This window comes from Ahaetulla prasina, chromosome 1, assembly GCF_028640845.1.
Source record: "Ahaetulla prasina isolate Xishuangbanna chromosome 1, ASM2864084v1, whole genome shotgun sequence".
In the NCBI taxonomy this organism is placed as follows: Eukaryota; Metazoa; Chordata; class Lepidosauria; order Squamata; family Colubridae; genus Ahaetulla; species Ahaetulla prasina.
Window position 1 is genome coordinate 111604749 of NC_080539.1, and position 23144 is coordinate 111627892.

Sequence of the window (23144 nt, forward strand, 5' to 3'; positions counted from 1 at the left end):
TACTTGTTAATTACAGCATGGCTTTAATTTTTCCTATAATCTTATTTTTTCTTATCATAAAAGCCATGTATCACAATTTTGTTTTTTTTCTATTTCATGCAAAAAGTCTATTCCAGTCAGCAATAAATTTAGTTAATATGTTTTCTCTGTTCCAAGTTCTGTCCTTTTCATCAACCATTCTCCATTGTTGGAAATTTGGAATCTTTCCACTTGTGTGCATGAATAATCTTGCTACAGGTATCCTGTATAAAAATAGCATTCCATGATTTTTTTCCCCAACTACCCTGTTTCCCTGAAAATAAGACATCCCCTGATAATAAGCCCAGTCGGGCTTTTGAGCACATGCGCTGAAATAAGCCCTGCCCCGAAAATAAGCTCTCCCCTGAAAATATTTAAACGCATGTGCAACCGGTCCCCACCATTTCCTCTGGGTAGGGTTATGAGACAGAGCTGGAAATCGGGTAAGATGGCAAGAGGATCCCTATCTTGCTCCATGCGCCCCCAAAAAATAAGACCTCCCTGAAAATAAGGCTAAGCGCTTATTTCAGGGTTCAAAAAAATATTGGTCTTATTTTCAGGGAAACACGGTATCAATCAGGCCTAAAAGAAAAGATTCTGGTTTTAATTAATTATTCATTTTTAAAATCTTCTGAATTAATGTGTGTATTTGAATCCAAAATTTTCTGGCTTTGTTGAACATCCATGATAAAATGAGCATGATAAAATGTCCCCTTACATTTGCAACATAAATTTGATGTTGTATCTTCATATTTTGTTGTTGTCTTTCTCTTCTGTTTGTTAATCTTAAAACTTGCTAATGCACCAAATCCTTTAGCTTTCCCATTAGTGTTTCAATTCCCTTGAAAGGATCTTCCAAAACCAGCTGCACCTGCAAAAGCTCTTAAGTTTTTCTTTTTAATTTTTACTCCCGCAATCCTCTCATCTTATCTTATATCTCTACTCAGAATTTCAAAAAGCAAAATAAACAGAAGAGAAGACTGGGAGAAACTTTGTCTTGTTCCTTTTTGTATTTCACATAACATTTGTTAGATCTCACAATTTCTGTTTTCTGTGAAATATACAGTAAATCGATTTTACCCATTTTATAAAATTCAGTCCAAAATTCCCAAAACATTAAATAGAAAAGTCCAATTCAAACTCTCAAAGCATTCCCTGCACCTAAAAATAAAATAAAATAATGTGGCTTGTTTTTCATCATGTTGTTCCAAGTTTTCTAGAATGTCCAATTCTGACATTGTTTTTTAAGTAAAAATCAGCATTGCTCTTTGGGAATAAATTTTTGCAAAATTAGCAAGAATAATGTAAGGGATAAGAGGCTGAATTATAGGATTGGGAGGCACAAATTTTAATATATCAGCTAGGAAAGCCAACTGGATGATTTTGGATTAAAATCTCTATGTCAGCTCATTCTAGCTTGGAGGGGTTTTGCTTCTGAAGGAAAAGAGCACAATCAATCTTAGTAATAATAAAGACAATAATCTTAGAATCCACAAATTTCTTGAAGGAGAGTCAGGATATAAATGGGAAAAAATAAACAAAAGAAACCAGTATATATTGTGGTACAGGTTTGGTTCGGATTGTATGAACCTAGTTATGCAGCTGAGTTGTGGGACCAAGAAAAAGCAAACAACTAAATGTGTGTCACAACTGTTACATACTTGTATGTAGTGTCATAACGCATGTACAAAATGGTGGAGCTTGACTTTCCCCCCCAAAGAATATTTATTTTAAAATATCAGGTTTTAAAATAAATCACTATGTTAGTATATAATGACTTCCCACAAAATCCCCACTTGTACGAACATTAAAGAAAGTGAATTTTTCCATTATGGAAAAATAGAAAATTCTACATTCACTCTACTTACAAGAGATATACTTTGAGCCTATATAACTTTTTTTTAAACAAGTTTTTATTGATTTTTCAATTTCCCCCCCTACACACATACATAGTTTATGAACAGAGTATTGGTCATGTCATATCTTATACAGTTTAACATATCCAAATACATTTTACTGGTGGAGCTTGACTTTGATACTACATCTCAGATGTCATCATTTTGAAATCATCAGTGTTAGCTGATGTCCATGTCTAGTAACTTGGCTTTAATTCATTTTTTTAACAGGATAAAGTCTTGAAATTTTATGCCAAGACATTTTCTTCCTCTCCATTAAATATGACAAGAGACCTCTATACAAGCTTAGGTGAGGCTCAAGTTACTTCTTTTCAGAAACAAATGACCACAGTTTTCACTGGATCTCTTAAATTAATTGGCAATTATTTTTCTCTTTACAGCAAAGTACTTAGAGGCATATTTTCTTGCTGAAGATAATTACATTCCTAGTGTATCAATGGGTATTGACATAAGTAACCCAGACGTAATACGTTTACTTAAAAAGGTACAATATACTTATTTCCAATGTTGTTTAGTTATTTAAGAAGTTTTTGATCAAGGGTTTTAAAATAGAACAATTATCCTTTTGTTCATAGATGCGACTCCTGAATGAGTACCAGAGAGAAGTCTCTTCTTTTTGGATACGTCATCCAGAAAAGTATATATGTTTTTTTTTAATGTGGTTGTGTTTGTTTTCATTTGTGTTATCAGTTTCCTTATAGGCATGAAAAAGTTTGCTTAGGTTATCCATATGCTTTGCCTTTGTCTCAGTATAACTGAAAAACCTTTGTACCTGAATTTACAAAAAATTGTCATAAGTTTATATAACGCATGATCATATGTAAGGAGAATAAGAGCCTTGATTTTTTTTTCCTGCCTCCCCCAATTTACTGTTTGTCTACTTGCAACTGATTTCACATGCTATATTTGGGCGACAGTCTTATGTTTGTTACTTAGGAATGTATCCCATTTAAATTTTATGTGGCTATTTTAATCTAAGATTGTGGAATTAGAATAGAATAGAATAGAATAGAATAGAATAGAATAGAATAGAATAGAATTTTTATTGGCCAAGTGTGATTAGATACACAAGGAATTTGTCTTGGTGCATATGCTCTCAATGTACATAAATAGAATCAAAATAACTTTTCCTTTTGATTTGACTTTAGATTTGTTTCAGTTTGAACAATGACATTCTGTTTAATTTAAATTATTTTTCCAGCCTAACTTCATAATATAAGCACTCTTTCCCAGCAAACCTCACAATATTCCAGTTTTTCATAAAGCAGTCTAAATTTTTTAATTCTCCAAGGTACAAGGTACAATAAGACAATTTGTAGAATTTGAAATAATATTTTACCAGAAAGCTTAAGCACAAGTAGCATGTAGCACCCATACCAACATTGTGATATTTATGAAGCTCTTCCCCCCCCCCCCCAATTTATTTAGGTACATGGAAGAAATAATGGAGAGTACTTTATCCCTTCTGGCTGTAAGGCATAATAATTTAAGTCAGATGGCTTCTTCCGAATTTTGGGATCCCGTATACTTTTTGGCTTTGGTTGATCTCAAAGCTGTGTGGTTTAAAAAATGGATGGTAAGGAAATGTGTACTTTTTTTATATTCAGTCTTATTTTGTTACATTTTCAAGGTTCTTATTTTGGTGCAAGTGGATTGAGCAACAGTGTATCTCTACAAAAAGTATTGATGAGATATCCATCCTCTTACCAGCTTCAGTGTTTTTCCCTGCTAATGGTGGGACACCAATTTCCAAGGAATGTTAATATTTAACTGAATTGATTCTTCCTTCCATCTACATAATATTGTAGGCTTGTGAATCTAAAGTTTTCAGACAGTCATTTGCAGTTATCAGTTAGTATTTTTTTTTTTGCCCAAGAGGCTACTTTAAGGATTGATTTTTCTTGATTGTCCAGGTCTTGTGTTGACCTCAACAATTCCATATAACTTCCATTGCTTAACATAGACAAATCACCAAACCCAAATGGCATCTATCCCAAGCTAAGATTGTAGAACTTCTATAATTAAAATATATAACCCATCTCTATAGTCAGTTTGAAGACTGCAATGTGGCCAACATAATTTTTAAGAAGACTTCATATGGAGATCCAGGAAATTAGAGGCCAGGGGAAATAATAGAAACTGCTATTAAAGATAAAATTATCCAACGTTTAGAGACAGTCCTTGCTCAAATATTCCAACATGATTTTACTAAGGGAAGATCCTGCCCAACTAGATTTCTACAGCTCTTTGCGGATATTAATAGATATTATCTGCTTAGATTTTAAAAAGCCTTTGATGAAATCATTTATTATATTATATTCATTATATTTTATCATTTATTGATAAAATCAAAGACTTCTCAGTAAATTAAATATCCATGGGATAAAAAAAGACAACATAAAACAAAGATTAGGAGTAGACATTTCTCACAATTGAAAGATGTAACTACTAAAATCATTACAGGTATTAAATGAAGAAGGGAGGAATTATACTTGGTTTCAATATGGGCAAATAAGTGCTAGATGGAAAGAAGATCAAAAAATTGGTATAATGCAAAGGGAGGAAAATTTAATAAAGCAAATTAGAAATCAGACCCACGAGCATATAAAGAGATTGTATAATGTGTTGCTTGAAATAGATTCGGAAAAGGATTTGGTAAAGGATTGTATGATAAAATGGGCACAGAATATTCAGGAACCAATAATGTTGGAAACATGGGAGAAAATTTGGGTTAGAAATGTTAAGTTTACACAAGCACAGAATTTAAGGGAAAATTTTTATAAGATGTTTTATAGATGGCATTTAGATCCCAAAAAATTATCATGTATGTATCCTAATATCCAAGCGAAATGTTGGAGGTGTGATTGTGATGATGCTACATATTTTCATATTTGGTGGACTTGCAAGAAAATTAAGGTCTTTTGGATAAGAATTTGGTGGATTATTCAAAATGTACTGAAGAAGAAGATAAAGTTCCTGCCACAATTTTTCCTTTTGGGAATTATAATGGATTGTACAGGGATTGAGACTAAACTGATTTTGAACTTAATAACAGCAGCAAGACTGTTGATTGGACAATACTGGAAGAAGAAGAGATACCTACAATAGAAGAATGGATATTGAAAGTTATTAACTTGGCTGAGATGGCTAAAATCTCAGCGTTTTTAAAAGACAATACGCAGGAAAGATATTTAATTGAATGGAAAAAATGGATTGATTATTTACAAAACAGATATCAGATTAAGAAATATCAGATTGCCTTTGAATAATTAGAAAGTTATTTTATGTAATGGGGAGGGGGTTGGGAGACGAAAAGATTTGGATGTGGTTATTTGGATTGGACTTTACCTTGTGATTGACCCGGGAAGCCGGGGGTGGGGGAGGGAGGGGGATGTTTTGTTTTTTTTTTTTTTTGGGAGGGAGGGGGAAAAAAGGGGGAAAATGTTTTTGTTTTTTTTAAAACTCTTTCAATAAAAAAAAAAAAAAAAAAAAAAAAGAAAGATGTAACTACTGGGATCCCCCAGAGTTCTATCCTAGGATATGTATGTATGTATGTATGCATGTATGCATGCTCTGGAATTGGACATAACTAGTGGAATAGCCAAGTTTGCAGATGACACTAAATCGTTCAGAATGGTAAAAATAAGGGATTACAGAGTTCCAAAGATCTCTACTCATTGGGGAAATGGGTGCCAAAATGGAAGATGTCATTCAGTGGGAACTAGTGTAAATTGGTGGCAAAAATCCTAGCTACTTATACAAACTAATGGGATCAGAACTAGTGAATGACGATGAAAAAGAACTTGAAATAATGGTAAAAGGTTCAGTGAACGTGTTGACACAGTATGCATCCAAAAAGACCAACAGAGACAATAAGAAATGGTATTGAAAATAGAGGTGTCAATATCACAACACCCATATATAAATGAATGGTACAACTGCATCTTTGTGTTGTGTGTTGTGTGTTGCCAAACCTTTGGAAAGATATAGTGGAGTTACAGAAGTTTCAGAGGAGGGCCACTAAGATGATCATGGGGCTAGAGCAGCTTCCATTTGAGAAACCATTTGGGGCTTCTTAGTTTAGAAAGTAGGCAAATGAGAGGGGGCATGATTGAGGTGTACCAAATTATGCATGATACATAAAAAGCAAACAATTATTATTATTTTATTTATTATTTATTTGATTTTTATACCGCCCTTCTCCCGAAGGACTCAGGGCGGTGTACAGGCAAATTTTTTTTTTTGTTTACATTTATACCCCGCCCTTCTCCGAAGACTCAGGGCGGCTTACAGTATATAAGGCAATAGTCTCATTCTATTTGTATATTTTTACAAAGTCAACTTATTGCCCCCCCAACAATCTGGGTCCTCATTTTACCTACCTTATAAAGGATGGAAGGCTGAGTCAACCTTGGGCCGGGCTCGAACCTGCAGTAATTGCAGGCTTTGTGTTCTTAATAACAGGCTTTGTGTTCTTAATAACAGGCATTACCAGCCTGCGCTATTCACCGGCCCAAAAAAATAAAACAAACAATACAAAGTACAATTTAAAATGTGATTTAAAAAACTTATTTAAATTAGCCTGAAAATTTAAAATTTACCATACATTAAAAACCCCATTTAAAATTAATAAAAATTTGACATTAAAATTCAATTCAAGCCAGCCCCGCGCGGATGAAAAGGTGTGTCTTCAGTTCGCGGCGGAAAGTCTGAAGGTCAGGTATTTGGCGTAAACCCGGGGGAAGCTCGTTCCAGAGTGTGGGAGCCCCCACAGAGAAGGCCCTTCCCCTGGGGGCCGCCAGCCGACATTGTTTGGCGGATGGCACCCTGAGAAGTCCCTCTCTGTGAGAGCGTACGGGTCGGTGGGAGGCATGTGGTAACAGCAGGCGGTCCCGTAGGTACCCAGGCCCTAAGCCATGGAGCGCTTTAAAGGTCGTAACCAACACCTTAAAGTGCACTCGAAAGGCCACAGGTAGCCAGTGCAGTCTGCGCAGGAGGGATGTTACATGGGAGCTACGCGTAGCTCCCTCTATCACCCGCGCAGCTGCATTCTGGACTAACTGAAGCCTCCGAGTGCACTTCAAGGGAAGCCCCATGTAGAGAGCATTACAATAATCCAAGCGAGCGGTAACGAGCGCATGAGTGACTGTGCACAAGGCATCCCGATCAAGGAAGGGGCGCAACTGCCGAACCAGGCGGACCTGGTGGAAGGCCCTCCTGGAGACGGCCGTCAAATGATCTTCAAACGACAGCCGATCATCCAGGAGGACACCTAAGTTGCGCACCCTGTCCTTTGGGGCCAGTAACTCGCCTCCAACAGCCAGCCGCGGCTGCAGCTGACTGAATCGGGAGGCCGGCATCCACAGCCACTCCGTCTTGGAGGGATTAAGTTTGAGCCTGTTTCTCCCCATCCAGACCCGTACGGCTTCCAAACACCAGGACAGCACTTCAGCAACTTCATCGGGGTGGCCCGGGGTGGAAAAGTACAGCTGGGTGTCATCAGCGTACTGTTGGTATCTCACCCCGAAGCCACTGATGATCTCACCCAACGGCTTCATGTAGATGTTGAACAGCAGGGGCGAGAGAATCGACCCCTGCGGGACCCCACAAGTGAGGCACCTCGCGGCCTACCTCTGCCCCCCTGTCAACATCGTCTGCGACCGGTCGGAGAGATAGGAGGAGAACCACCGATACACGGTGCCTCCCACTCCCAATCCCCCCAACCGGCGCAGCAAGATACCATGGTCGATGGTATCAAAAGCCGCTGAGAGGTCTAATAGGACCAGGGCAGAGGAATAACCCCTGACCCTGGCCCGCCAGAGATCATCCACCAATGCGACCAAAGCTGTCTCCGTGCTGTATCCGGGTCGAAAGCCGGACTGGAATGGGTCTAGATAGACGGCTTCATCCAGGTATTGGGGTAGCTGTCGCGCCACAGCACTCTCTACAACCTTCGCAACGAAGCGAAGGTTGGAGACTGGACGATAATTACCCAAAATAGCTGGGTCCAGGGAGGGCTTCTTGAGGAGGGGTCTCACCACCGCCTCTTTCAAGGCGGCAGGGAAAACCCCTTCCAACAGAGAAGCGTTGATAATCCTCTGGAGCCAGCCTCGTGTCACCTCCTGAGTGGCCAGTACCAGCCAGGAAGGACACGGGTCCAGTAAACATGTCGTGGCGTGAAGCCTCCCCAACAACCTGTCCACGTCCTCGGGAGCCACAGGGTCAAACTCATCCCAAACCGGCTCAACAAGACGTGTCTCCTCTCCCTCGCTTGGATCATCCCGATTTCGGTCCAGACCGTCCCGGAGCTGAGCAATTTTATCGTATAGATAACCACTAAACTCCTCGGCTCGTCCCTGCAAAGGGTCATCCCGCACCTCCTGGTGAAGGAGGGAGCGGGTCACCCGAAACAGGGCTGCCGGGCGGTTATCTGCCGACGCAATTAGGGTGGAGGCGTAAGAACGCCTCGCCTCCCTCATTGCCACTAGGTAGGTCCTAGAATAGGACCTAACTAGTGTCCGATCAGCTTCAGAACGACTGGACCTCCAGGTGCTCTCTAGGCGTCTTCTCTGGCGTTTCATTTCCCTCAGCCCCTCGGAGAACCAAGGTGCTGGACGAGATCTGCGCCGGGTCAGAGGCCGCAAAGGCACGACATGGTCCAAGGCCCCAGCTGCGGCCTGTTCCCAGGCCACGACTAGTTCCTCAGTCGTGCCGTGGGCCAGATCCTCAGGAAATGGCCCAAGCTCCGTCAGGAACCTCTCGGGGTCCATCAGGTGCCTGGGACGGAACCAACGTATAGGTTCCGTCTCCCTGCGATGGTGAGTGGCGGTTCGGAAGTCTAGGCGAAGGAGAAAATGATCGGACCATGACATTGGTTCTGTTACTAAATCATCTAATTCCAGATCATTTAACCACTGTCCAGAGATATAAATCAGATCCAGTGTGCCTCCCCCCATGTGCGTAGGGCCATCATTTACTCGAATCAAGTCCAAGGCCGTCATGGAAGCCTGGAACTCCCGAGCTGCCGTCGATAACAAGCCAGCTGATGGAAGGTTGAAATCCCCCATGACTATAAGTCGGGGGTCTCAACCGCCACAGCGGCAAGTACCTCCAACAGCTCAGGCAGGGCTGTGGTCACGCAGCAAGGAGCCAGGTACGCGATCAACAAGCCCAACTGATTCTTATGGCCCCACCGCACATAGAGGGATTCACAGCCGGCAATCTGAGGAACAGTGGCCTCCCTCGGCTCTAGATCTTCCTTAATAACAGCCGCCACCCCCCCACCCCTACCTTGGGCCCTCGGCTGATGAAATGCTCGGAAACCTGGAGGGCACAGCTCAACAAGGGGAACCCCCCCCTCTGGACCCAACCAGGTCTTCGTAATGCCCATCAGGTCCGCGGACTCCCCCTGAATAAGATCGCAAATCAGGGGAGCTTTATTAGCCACGGACTGGGCATTACACAACATCAGCCGAAGATCCAAGCTCTGAGGATCATGGCCGCCCGAGGAACGGGTAGGGACTGGGGGGCCGGAGCACGTGATCGCTTTCAGACATCGAACACGTGCTCCCAACTCTCGATATGCCCCCCCCCGCCATATCTGCCTCTCCCACTTACCATACAGATCGAACAACCCTCTAATCCTGGAACAGAGCCCTCCCCCCCTGCCTTCAGATCAGATGAAGTAGTGCGGCGAACAAGCACAGGGGCTGGATCCCTCCCCGACGGGTTCTCTCCCCCACCCGTCAAATTCCTCCCCCCCACCCTCCCCTTAAAATTCCCATTAAAACTCCCCTTAAAAAATCTATTAAAACAATTAATTAAAAAACCCCTGAGTCTCCTATTTTTGGCATGCCAACAATGAGAAGTTATTTTCTCTTTCACGAAATATTAGAAGTCACTCAATGAAATTGAATCCTAGAAGAATAAAGATAGACAAAAGGTAGTTTTTGCACAAAGTGTAATTTAACTTTGAAATTTCCTATTACGCGAGTTTATCAGTTTGATTGGTCCCAGAAAGGAAGGTTGGACCAATTCATGTAAGTCATGGGAATCAGAGATGATTAACCTTGATGCAGCATGACTGCCTCTGAAGAGCATCTGCTAAACATTAGTGGGATTCATTGTGTGCTTGGTTGACCACTGTGAGAATAGGTAGGCTGAGTTAGATGCGCCAGGTATCTGATCCAGCGGGACACTGCTTATGTTTTTATGTTCTAATAGTCTTTCTCACTGTTGAAGTAGTTCTCTACAGGCATTGAAAGGGTTTTCTCCTTGTTCTTAGAAGTGAATTATTTTTATTTACAAATATTCAGAAAACATCATAGAGGAGCCCATAGTTGTTGAAAATTAACAAGAAATAGCAATCACATCTTGAGAAGTTGGAAGGATCAGTGGGTTTGTTCACCTGTAGAATTGTCTTCACTGGCCTTAAATGGTAGGCCAAACAGGTCAAATATTTTTTCTGGGCCTTATTATAGCAAACCTTTATGATAAAAAGAAAGAAAATAAACTAGCATTAAATCAGCTGACAGTATTATACCTGCAACATTCACAGTTTCATTATTTTGGATTTGAATCATAAGTATGCATTGGCATTTGCGTTTAACTTTATACCATGGAGAGTTTGGGCCAGCTTTTGTTCACTTAAGGATTCAATGAAATATGCACTTTTCCAGGCAATTGCATTTCGTACAATTATATGAAGATATTTATTAATCTCAACACTTCTGAATGCTCTCAGGGAGAGTAGCATCCAGATCTCCAAGGATAAACTATACAATAAGGAAGGCACACAAATTGGAAAATTTCGTGCTTTTAGATCCCTCTCCCCTCATCTCACTTTTATTAATTCCATTCAAGACAAAAACAAGTATCCTCGACTTACAACCACAATTAAACTCAAAATGTATGTTGCTAAGTGAAACATTTATTAAGTGACTTTTGCCCCATTTTACGACCTTTCTTGCCACGGTGGTTAAGTGAATCAGTGCCTTTGTTAAGTCAGGAACACGGTTGTTAAGTAAATCTGGTTTTCCCCATTGACTTTGCTTGTCGGAAGGTTGTAGAAGTTGATCACATGACCCCAAGGCACTGCAACCGTCATGAGACAGTTGCTAAGCATCTGAATTTTGATCAGGTGACCATGGGAATGCTGCAACAGTCATAAGTGTGAAAAACGGTCATAAGTCACTTTTTTCAGTGCCATTGTAACTTTGAATGGTCACTAAATGAACTGCTGTTAGTCAAGGACTACCTATACGCCACTTTTGTCTGAGAGGCAGTTCAGGCTAAATGGATATAACCAATGTTTTGAATTTAGCTTCAGTATTTGGTTCCTGTATGACCACACTAGGCCCAAAACTAATCCCTGTTGATGTAGATCTACTGGGAGTGCAGCAATGTAGTTTGCCACCTCATGTCTCCCTGAAAAGCTGAGTAGAAGCTGACATAGCTTCTCCATGACACAAAGTTAAAAGTAAATTTGCATATTCATTAATAATTTATGTTTTTGCAGATTCAAAATAAGAAAACAGTGTGCTAGCTCAGAAACCTGCTGACAAAGGTATACTTGCTTCCATAGGAAACTGGCTGAATGCAGCCAAATTGTTTTTATAGATTTGTAAATTCTGCATTATTAACTGGAAATAGTATCCGTGACAACAAGAAATAGGCATGAAAATGAAAATAGAACTTTTTTTGTGGGAATTTTGCACGACCTTTTCAAGCAAATTTGAAATAATAATTTTTTTTAAATGGAACATTTGGAGGAAACAAATCTTTTGTTATTTTGACTTCAGACATAAACTATAACTACTATGGTAGTTTGTGCAGTTATAAGTTCATTTGACTTCCACTAAAGGTGAGAGTTTTCATTAAAATGGCTTGATATCTTGCAGTGAATAGAATTTATGTTAGAATGTGCTACTTCCTCTTTATACAATGTTGTTACAAAATTTGCAATGTTGTTATAATAATTGAAGAAAGCATTGAATAAAATTTTGTTCAGAAACAAGTGCTAACTGTATTATACCTCTGCTTTGTGATATTAGCATTCCTACTACAGCAGAACAGTAGTGTTAAGGCTACTTGAAAAGAAATACAAATCTTTGGTAAGTGTGTGCTACCCAGATTTTCAGATACTATAGTTTTCAAAAGTTCTAAGTGTTTAAAATGTTACTACATTTAATCAAAATGTCTTGGGGAATTATGTTTTGTGAGCATTTGGGCACTGGATTTAATGAAACCCAGAGTTAAGGCACTTTTGTATCAATAAAAGAAATGAGGTGTATGTGATATCAATTTCAACTGAACTAAGAGATACAGATAATTCATCATTTCTACTTGCATACCAATGTGAGCCTATAGGCAGTTGCCACATTTTAGATATAATTTATAGATAGACACTTTATGTTTCATCTATTCGCTTATATGCATGTTTTATATAGAAAATGTACCGGAGTGAAGCAAACTGACAGTAACTTTGCTAATGGAGGGAAACATTGTTTGGAAGGTCTAAAAAATTGTATAATACATGGTCTTTGTGGTAAAGTTTCATATGATTCGTTATTTTATGTTTTAGATCATTGCAACTGTTGAGCAGTGTGCCACCTATTTGGAAGCTTGTGAATCAGCAGTGAATGGATCAAGAATGTTTAATATATTTTCCACACCACATAATAGTACGCGCTATTTCTATTTGCTGTATAACATTTTTTAAAGTCCTTTTATTATTTTCAGTGCTCGGATATAGTGAGTAGCAGTATATTGACAAGGCTTTTAATAGCAAGTTTTATTTCTTTTTGTATCATCATTTCTAAGACTGCTGCTCATAATAACATACACAAAAAATTGTAACATTAAACCAAAAATGTGGAAAACTGCAACAAAACTGAATGAGAATAAAGTAGCTAAGATGTAGAAAATAACTAAGATAGATGCTCACAATTTGATCCACTTGTGTCAAAGGCTTGCTGGAATAATACTGATTTTAATCATTTATAGATTACTATAGATAGAGCTACCACAGAAAAGCAGTGTGATAGCCTGGGGGTTAAAATGTTCGCCTCCCACTCGGAAGGTTGAGAGTTCAATCATAGGTAGCAGCAGATGTTTCTTTCCTACATCACAAAGATTAAAATACTTGCTATGAAGTCAGGAAGGGCATCTGGCCAGTAAACGCTCAACTGAATCCAGTTGCCCCAACTCTACCCTGAATTAAGGGATTGCAAGGTTTTAAAAAGGGAGATTTTTATAGGCTACTGCAGATATAGAGGACTGTGAGGGCTACTATAGAGTAGGCCTGTTGTTTCCCTACATGTTTGGTAGGCAAAGGATGTAAATCTTAACCAACTCTCTATACAGGTAGTCCTTGACTTACAACCATTTGCTTAGTTACCATTCAAAGTTACACTGAAAAACATGACTTATGATTTTTTTCCATAGTTACTACTGTTGCAGTATCACAACTGTTGGGATATATTCAGTTTCAAAATTCCTAAATCCATTTTTCTGATTGTTTTTCTCTATTTTGTAAAGGTTTCCTCTTGAAATGTTGAAACTAGCTGTTGCTAACAGATGTATTTTGTATAAAATTGATAAACATTAGTGTTAATTATAGGGGTGTGATACTCTGTGTTCAAGGGGAGGGTAAAAGAAAGCACTTTTACTGATATAAGTTGTCTCTTCTTTCAAGGTAATAAACAAAAGAATTTCTACACAGGAAAGGAATTGCAATATATTTATTTTGTTCATTCCCTGAGCCTCTTAGGCAGATTATTAATATACAAACAAGGCAGAAAACTCTTTCCTATTCAACTGAAAAACCGAAAAGGTAAGGACTTAATGAAAAAGATAACAATTTGTTCTATTTTATGACTGCTTTTCTCAAATGTTTCCCATTTGGGATATATTAAACTCATCTTTTGTTAAAAAAAAAAAGAATACCATAGCTGATGATGTGGAAGAGAATAGAAAACTTAGTATATAAGTTTTATGGACACTCAGAAGACTGCCAATAGCAGAGATGAGATGGAAAAAATATAATTCAGCTAACAGCAAATCATAATCTTCATATGCATATAACAAAATGTCTTGGATTCCTGTATTTTTCTTTCCCTTCTCCAGCATGATTGCAAACAGATCGTTTCCTTTTATAGTTTACCGGGGCAATCATAGTACATACATTTGTAATTCTGCCAGTAAGAAAGGTCACCAACCCTTCTAAGAGTTTAGAAGAACAGCTCCCATCACTTGTATTACAAATAATCCTTAATATCCCCCCTCCCAAACATAATAGAATCTGGATTGCACCTCCAGAAAAAAACACTTTTCCAGAGCTACCCTTTAATCTGTTTAAGAAGTAAGTCTCCCCATTTAATGCTGGAGGTACCAATATGCTTACCCCATCCATACAAACAAACATACTTATAAATATCTGTCTGCCTATCACATTTAGTTCATGAACTCATAGCAATGAAATATGAGAGACTTACATTCTTGATGGCAAAATCCTAGCTATAAGCACCATTGTTATTTCCAAAAAGGCTTCTGGACTTAAAATAATAGAATAATAGAGTTGGAAGGGACCTTGGAGGCTATCTAGTCCAATCCCCTGCTTGAGTTAGGAGACCCTATATCATTTCAGACAAATGGCTGTCCGGTCTCTTTTTGAAAGCCTCCAGTGTTGGGGCATCTACCTCTTCTGAAGGCAAGCCACCCATTGGTTAATTGTTCTCACTGTTAGGGAATTTCTCCTTAGTTCTTGGTTGCTTCTTTCAGTTAGTTTCCATCCATTGTTTCTTGCCTTGCCTTCAGGTGCTTTGGAAAATAGTTTGACCCTCTCATCTTTGTGGCAACCCCTTAAATATTGGAATACTGCTATCATGTCTCCCCTAGTCGTCCTTTTTGCTAGGCAAGATATACTCAATTCCTATAACTGTTCTTCATATGTTGTAGCTTCTAGCCCCCTAACCATCTTTGTTGCTCTTCTCTGCACAAATGAAAATAATGGATGGCTACAAAGTCAAGAGCTTTGTTTTGAAATATGCTCCTCGGGTCAAAGCAAGGGCAGAAATAATCAGGGAAAGGCCTATGGTATGGTAGATAAGAGAATGCAATAGGTAACATCATCCTGGTAGAGTCTTATTTTGTAAATGGCAGCCATTTCAAAAGCACTCATAACATGCTCCCAAAAGTTGCAATGTGCCCATCATTTTATAAAGAATGGAGATTCCTGATTGGCTATATAAATAATGCATTCCATAGGCTATACTGTACAATATAATCAATTCTACTTTTCAACTCAATTCATTTATTAAAGAATCCAGCTGAGAAGAGCCAGAAGTAATGAGTTATTGTTTAAAATAAACCAAATCATAGACTATATTAACTAAAACTTCTCAAACATAGCTACCTAAGTGCATTAGAGACTTTAACCTTTGAGAATCCCTGGGATTTCACAGCATGGCTGTTATTCTCCATCAGTCGCTTGATTAAACCCATTTAAATTAATGACTTCTTCTAGGGAAATGGGAATAGTTTCCAAAGAGAGATATATTCTTCTTCCCTGATTGGGTTGAATGTTTTCTAAATGATTCTTACAATGCCACTTTCGCATAAGGCTGAGTCATCAAGAAAGTCATTTTCCTAGTTTGTTTATAGCTACAATTAGTTTTTAAACATTGCCCTGATTTGCATAATATTTAAGCCAAAATATGACTAGTCCTAGTGTGTTAATTCTACCATGTTCAAATGTGTATATCTTGCCTGACCCCTTCATAGTTTTTAGCTGGAGATTTTATGACCAAAAAGAAATCCAATGAAGATTAACTTTCTCATTCTATACCAGGGGTGTCAAAGTTGCATCATCATGGCGTCATAACATGACATATTGTGATTTTTTCCCCCTTCACTAAACAGGGCGTGGGCGTGGCCAGTGTGTGACGTATCTGGCCTGCGGGCCGTGAGTTTCGCACCCCTGTTCTATATAAACTGATCCTGATTGGACCATCATGTCTCTTTCTCCCCCCCCCCCTCTCTTTTTAGTGCTACAAAATAATCACAATTGAATTATGATAAAATAATTGTGGTGCAAGGATGAGGAAAGCAGCAAAGTGCTGTCAGGGGTCCTTTACCATGTCGCTTTATATGCCATTCACTTACATGTTTATGATTATAACTTTAGTTTTTTCATGGTCATTTGGTAGAAGTAATTTGCTAGACTTCTTTTCAGAGCAGGCAACAGAATTTCATTTTTAATGTGGGCCACTGTGCTTACACTAAAAAATCCCTTCCCTTCCTTTCCCTTCCCTTCCCTTCCCTTCCCTTCCCTTCCCTTCCCTTCCCTTCCCTTCTCTTCTCTTCTCCCGTCCCATCCCATCCCGTCCCATCCCATCCCATCTTGTGGCCATTCACGTAGTATGCATGTATTTCTTTATGTTGTACAGGTAGTCTTCAGCTTATGACCACATTTGGGACAAGAACTTCCAGCCCTAAGCAAGGTGGTTATTAAGTGAGTCATGCCCAATTTACAACCTTTTTTTGCTGTGGTCATTAAGCGAATCACCACAGTCATTAAGTGAATGACAATGAAGCAAATCTGGCTTCCCCCATTGATTTTGTTAGGAGAGTTGCAAATGGTGATCACATGACCCCAGGACACTGCAGTCATTATAAATACATGCCAGTTCCCAAGCACCCAATTTTGATTGTGTGACTATGGAGACACTCAGATGGTCACTAAATTATTAACAATTATAAGTTGAGGATTGCCTGTCTGCAATATTTCCCTGCACCTTTGTCAAAACATTAGGAAAAGATCCTAGAAAATAAAGATGGAATTTCTTTATATGGTCTCCATGCTCCATGGCTGTTAAAACAGCAACAAACCTTTTTGATTAAATTATTTGGAGGAATAAATGAATCCGACAAACTATTTTGACCTTGCTAGAAGACCACTGTACTTGAAATTAGCTAATTATGGTGAATTTAATGGCTTCAGTTGATTAAGCCGAAAGAAATGAAAATGCTGCTTCATTTGTTTATATTGAATCTGTACATAAATATTGTTTCACTCATTGTTACTAAAAGTATTTTACATTGCTTTCATTTTCAAGTATTTTTCCCCCTTCTGATTTTCCTAGATCTGATGACACTGACGGACCTCATCATAATGTTTACGCGTCTTATTTATTGTTCTCCAAATTGCCCCAAATCCCTTACTGTGCATTCAGGTAATAATTCTCATTTATATGCAGTTATTTTATAAACAACTTGCTTGGAGGGAAGTGTGCCTGCTGAGGATTAATCTATTCAGTGTTTGTAGACATAGGAATATCCAACGTGCTAGGAAGCTGCGGTAGCCTTTATTATCTGGCTTTTGGAGTAGAATTGAGGGAGGAAAAAATAATAACAGGAGCAGATTATTTGAAGGGCCACCTTACCTTGAAGGTGTCCTATTACATTAGATAGGATAGTCCCTTCCTTTAAATGTTTCACCCAATGCAGGGGTCCCCAACCTCTAGGCCACAGTCCACTACTGGGCCTTGAGCCTTTCAGAACCGGGCCGCACGCGTGCATCCCCGCTCATGCAAACAGCAGGCAAACGCTTGTGTGCGCTCTTGCCCACCATGTACACGGAACCATCCCCTTCCTCCCCTCCACCAGTCTGCAAAGCTGAAAAGGTTGGGGAACTCTGATCCAATGGGACCTCAGAAGCGTGTCTTCTTTGATGGCCATTCCAGCCCTTCGGAAGAGCTTCCCACATGGGATTTGGGGGATTTCTATCCTCTTAGCCTTTCAGAAGACTGTGAAGAAGATCTGGCTCTTCCACTAAGCATTGACTCGAATGCCGGTTGAGCTAGAAGGCTGTTTGGTCTGATGTCTCTATTGGGAAAGGTACTTTTATTTTTATGAGGTTTTGTGAACCATGTCGGATTATTATATGAGACAGGTGGCTATGTAAGTTTTGTAAATAAAGAAGCACATTATTGTATATATATATTTTTTTGCCTTGCCATTATTTTGAAACAACTTGTTTTTTTGCATTTTCTCAGGTAATTATTCTCCAGCTGGCCTCATTACTGATATACTCCGGGTCCTTTGTGATGGAAAGGAATGTGCAACTGAATGTCTATATACAAATACAGTGATAGAAGAACTTCTTCAACCCCTACATTATTTACTGAAAGGAACAGAGGTATCTTTCATTTTTATGCAATTTCCTATTGGAGGGGGCAAATGAGGAAACCCCACAATGGCAGTATTCCATCTAGAGCCGTGATGGGGAACCTATGGCATGCATGCCAGAGGTGGCACACAGAGCCCTCTCGGTGGGCATATGCGCTGTCACCAGGTCCTCTTACAGTTTCCGGCACGCCCATGTGCGCTGGCCAGCTGGTCTTCGTGGATGCTGGCGCACCAGAAACCCGAAGACCAGGTGGCTGGCATGCATGCATGCGCTGGCCACCTGGTCTTCGAGTTTCCTGCGTGCACATGCATGCTGGCCCCCTGGTTTTCAGGTGTGCCAGAGCACCGGAAGCCAGAAGCCAGCATGTGCACCGGCCACCTGGTCTTCGGGTTTCCAGCATTCCGGCATGCACATGTTACGCTTTGGGCACTCAGTGCCGAAAAGATTCACCATCGCTGATCTATGGTGAAAGTGATGGCTCTGATATAGCTGACTATATCTGTGATAGTGAAGTGAAAGAGAATACATTTTTATTTGGGTTGGAAAACACAAGAAACCTGAATCTTTGTTCAGATACTTGTGGGAGCTTCACTTAGAAGTGTTCAATTCACATCTAATTGCTATCTCCATCAGATCTGTTGAATTCCATGGGCCTTTTTCGCCACGCAATATAGAATTGCAATGTGAAATTGACTTTGCGCATCAGGTTACTTGCCTATAATTATGCGTTAGTGCTAACAAACCATCTGGGTGGTATTTAAGGTGTTATTTTTTTTCTTCATAATTGCTGTAATTTTAAACAGGGATGGTGATATTTTTGCTTGTAAGTGCACTTGTGGTGACTGAAGCCAAGCAAAATTCTAAATAGTTTGGCAAGCATAGTGAAACGAAACATAATGGATTGGAACGGAATCTGCTCTTCGGCTAAGAGAAGGACGTATTCCCAGGAGTTATTTGCATCCAAGATCAATGTGGAGTGGCATAGTTGCCAGTTGTTTGGGGTTAGTTTACTTTTACCGTGCAAACTGCAGTACCACTCTACTAAAACATTCTGTAGCCTTCTGTTGAGTTGGGGGTAGGTGGCTAGTAGCGGATATAGAGGAGAATTAGCCCAAATAGTCTTCACCTTTCTCTGCCTATGTGTACATCCAATTGTTAGAAACTTCTGTCTATGAACTGACTGACCACCGTCAGGACAGTTTAACATTTAGTTTAAATCCGTGAAGAGTTGAAGGGATTGGGCCATTTAAAAAAAAAGGTTTTCAGAAATTATGAAATTAATCTAAACAGAAGGATTTCACCGAGGAAATGAGAAAGAAAGGATATCAAGAAAAACCTGTAGCTTCATTGACAAAATTTGTTTATAATTAGGGTAAAAAAAATGCCTTAAAAACAGTGTTATTATATTTGCTATTAGCTGTGCTTACAGATTATCTTCAGACATTTTTAAATATACACACAGGTGAATTGTCCAGAAACAACTCTAACACATATAGCTGATATTTTGGCGCGAATTGCTGCTGCAGACGATGGTCTTTCACTACTTCTTTATGGAGGAGAAAAGCCGCCTGCCACAGAAAGCACAAGGTATGACAACATCCTTAAAGACTGAGGTTAGCTATCCCACTGATAAACTGTTTTTCTTTATAGCAAATACCATGGTTGAGATTATGCTATGATTTCTTTGTAGCTTACGAAATTTATGAACTGGTAGATCAAGGCACTTTGTTTAGGAATCACTTGCAAAGTATTTAGACAGTTGTCAAGTTTCTTCATGGATTAATGTGTAGTTGTATTCAGAGGCAACCATGAGTGAGTTATATCAGGTGAAGGATGAACATGCAATTGGTAAAATGTATAAACTTCCACTAAAATTTGAAACAGAAGGAAGAACAAGTGAACGAATATATGGTAAAGTAGGCTAAATTTTTTGGTTGCAATATACAGATCGGATAATGGGAAAAACATGATTATCATAATATATTGGCTATTTAGCTAAGTAATTTGGATTTATAGCTTTGGGGGATCGAGAAAAGGGATTTCCTGCATTTTGTTGAGGTATGTTTTTGGTTTTTTTGTTATGAAAAGATTCTAACAGTCAGGAGTAGAAGTTGGAAATACACTTAGTAAACTAGTTAATTTCTGCAGATATCATAGTAATGATGTAATCTTACTTGACTGATTTGATAACCTTAGGATCTCTAGGAAGGGGCAAAAAAGCTGGAAGGTTGCACTCCCCATCTTTTCTGTAGACACGGAGTCAAATTCCTGCATCCATATTATGTCAGCTAATGGATCACTGCTTTTTAAACATTTTGTCTTGTCTCTAGCCTTAAAGGTGCACATGTTATTGCCCAGTTTACGAAGAAGCTTCTTGATGAAGATATTTCTGTTTTGTCTGGATCTGAGATGTTACCAGTCCTCAAAGGAGCTTTTATCTTTGTATGCCGCCAAATGTATAGTTCCTGTGAAGGCTTAGAGGTGCTGCTGCCTTATCAGTTACATAACTCTATTGCTGAAGCTTGGAAAAAGGTAGCCTTTATGCTTGTTCTTGTAGAGAAGTTCTACCATGGATGCATGTATTCTGAAATGTCACTGTTCATATAAACACATTGTAGTCTAGACTTTGGAGTCAGTTTGGTGTAGTAGTTAAGGAATCGGTCTAGAAAACAGGAGATCCTGAGTTCTTATCCCTCCTTAAGCACAAAGTCATCTGAGTGAACTTGGGTCAATTACTCTCAGTCCTAGGAGGAAGGCAGAGGCAGACCACTTACAAAATTTTGCCAAGAAAATTTGTTCAGGCATTACCAGGAATCAAGATTGACTCATAACTTCCTACTACCGTTCCCCCCCACATACACTTTATCAAGGAATAATGCTAAAATATATATTACTTTTTCCCTGAGGCACGATTGTCCTATAGCATTTTTGTATAATAAACCTCAATTTATAGTTTCTAGCTACATTGAAAAGAAGATACCCAATGTCCATGGAGATTTACATTGTTAGCCTAATGATATCAACATGCAACTGACATAAGTCGCCATGGAGACATATTTTCTAATTAAACAGACAGTTGTGAATAATAGGCATCAACTCCTCCCAATTAAATTGAAGGCTGAATTTGCTACTGTGGTTATAATATGGCTTTGACAAGTTTTTAAAATGCTACGTTTTGTTCAATTGTACAAAAAAAAATTGTACCCAATTATTTTATGATAGTCATAAAAAACATACAAACCCAGAGCAATATTTTCTAAACACAATTATAGAATTTAGTTGAATAATTAAAAAAAAAAGGGGTAAAGAAGTCCCTATGGATTTTACTTTGCTAGTCATTGCCAACTATAGGGCAATGCTCATCTCCGTTTTAAGGCCATTGAGCCAGTGCTGTCCAAAGACATTTCCGCACTTACGTGGCCAGCATAACGTCATGGAGCACTGTTACCTTCCACCAAAGTGGTACCTATTTATCTACTCACATTGGAATGCTTTTGAACTGCTAGGTTGACAAGAGCTGGGGTATGGACGGGACCTCACCCCATTTCATGGCACTCAGGTCTTGAACCTGGGCTGCCCAGCAATCTAGCCCACAAGCCCAGTGTCTTCACTGCTGAGCATCCGTGACAACCTTATTCAGTTGAATAAAGGGTACAAAAATTTCCATTGGGAAAAATTCTTTCTGAGTATTTTAACTTACCATGCTTTATTTCTCATTATCAGTACTTAAATTTGTTTTATTCTTATCCAAATGTCTGTTTTTTTTTATCATTCAACAGACTAGTTTGCTTTCAGAGAGAATTCCAACACCTATAGCTGGGGTAGATATTGTTTCTTCAGTAAACCAAGAATCTCAGAGTTGGTAAGTGATTTTATTTCAAATGTTGGTATGTGGTTAGGATAGCATTTAAAAATTGATATTGTTGATAAAGAGTTTTTAGTGTAATTTGTTGTTACTATGGCTGCAGATACACAGATATTGCATGTAATAGTACAAGGCTTAGTGTCACTTTCTCTTTTGCTTACTTGTCTTCATATCTATATTTCTGATTTCCTCATGTCAGCTTTGGTTTATCTTTCATTTCTCTTCTTTAGTTATTTTACTGGTACAGCTTCTATTTTCAGCTCTCCTCTTATCTTTTCACTTACAACTTTTGCTTTTTCTCACTTCCTTTTTCTTCATCTTCCAGTTAGAATTTAGTCCCTTTCTTTTTTAATATCTTCATCATTGCTCTTGGTTCTTCCTGCTCTGCCTTTTCACCGCACCCTGCCTGATGACTTTCTGATTCTGCCGTGCAAAATCTGAAGACTCAGCTATGCAGTGGATGCATTGAATTATTTAGGGAAGAACAAGAGCAAATTTGACTTGTCTTCTTAAGGAGTGATGCTGCATTGCTTACATAATGATCAGCACTTGCACTGTGATGAAGAAGATTTATTTACTTTTAGCTGTGTTGCTTCAGTGTTTTCCGGAACGGAATTTTATATGTGAATTCATAGGACCCTAGAAATTGCTATAAGCACTGCTAGTCATTGTTCGTTAATAGTGGTTTTCAAGGATTCTGAATTCTAAATGGAGATTTTCCTGTTCCAATTCAGGGGGAGGTGATGATGATGATGATGGTGGTGGTGGTGGTGGTTATATCCCAACTTGATGCACTAGTAGTCAGGAAGATGCCAGGGTTTGAGCCCTGTCCTTCTTTCTCACAATGACATTAACAGCCACTGAAACCACTTACAGTACTATGTACATCTATGCCTATGCTTCATGATTCCATTCTGTATATGATATATTTCCAAGGCAGCCCCAAAGGGGCTTTTTCAAGAGGCAACTGGACTTTCTTTGTTTTTCCTTGAAGACATTTCACTTCTCATCCATGAAGCTTCTTCAGTTCTGACTGAATGGTGAGGAATGGAAGGATTTATATTCCTTGTGGTCATTTGGTCGTTAGACTCTTTTGAAAAGTCGTTGAGGCAGTGGTGAAATCCATTTTTTTTTTACTACTGGTTCTGTGGGTGTG

At 39.1% G+C, this 23144-nt stretch overlaps 1 protein-coding gene across 1 annotated transcript in view; it reads left to right on the plus strand.

The window, feature by feature from the left end:
• Window positions 1-23144, plus strand: part of TBC1D32 (TBC1 domain family member 32) — a 101058-nt gene that overhangs the window by 13007 nt on the left and 64907 nt on the right. The window contains exons 7-18 of the mRNA XM_058172800.1: window positions 2145-2223; window positions 2315-2418; window positions 2510-2571; window positions 3363-3510; window positions 11987-12046; window positions 12517-12616; window positions 13630-13767; window positions 17078-17167; window positions 17990-18132; window positions 19586-19710; window positions 20454-20655; window positions 21903-21985. Of these exons, the coding sequence (XP_058028783.1) occupies window positions 2145-2223; window positions 2315-2418; window positions 2510-2571; window positions 3363-3510; window positions 11987-12046; window positions 12517-12616; window positions 13630-13767; window positions 17078-17167; window positions 17990-18132; window positions 19586-19710; window positions 20454-20655; window positions 21903-21985 (1334 nt within the window). The remainder of the gene's footprint in view (window positions 1-2144; window positions 2224-2314; window positions 2419-2509; window positions 2572-3362; window positions 3511-11986; window positions 12047-12516; window positions 12617-13629; window positions 13768-17077; window positions 17168-17989; window positions 18133-19585; window positions 19711-20453; window positions 20656-21902; window positions 21986-23144) is intronic.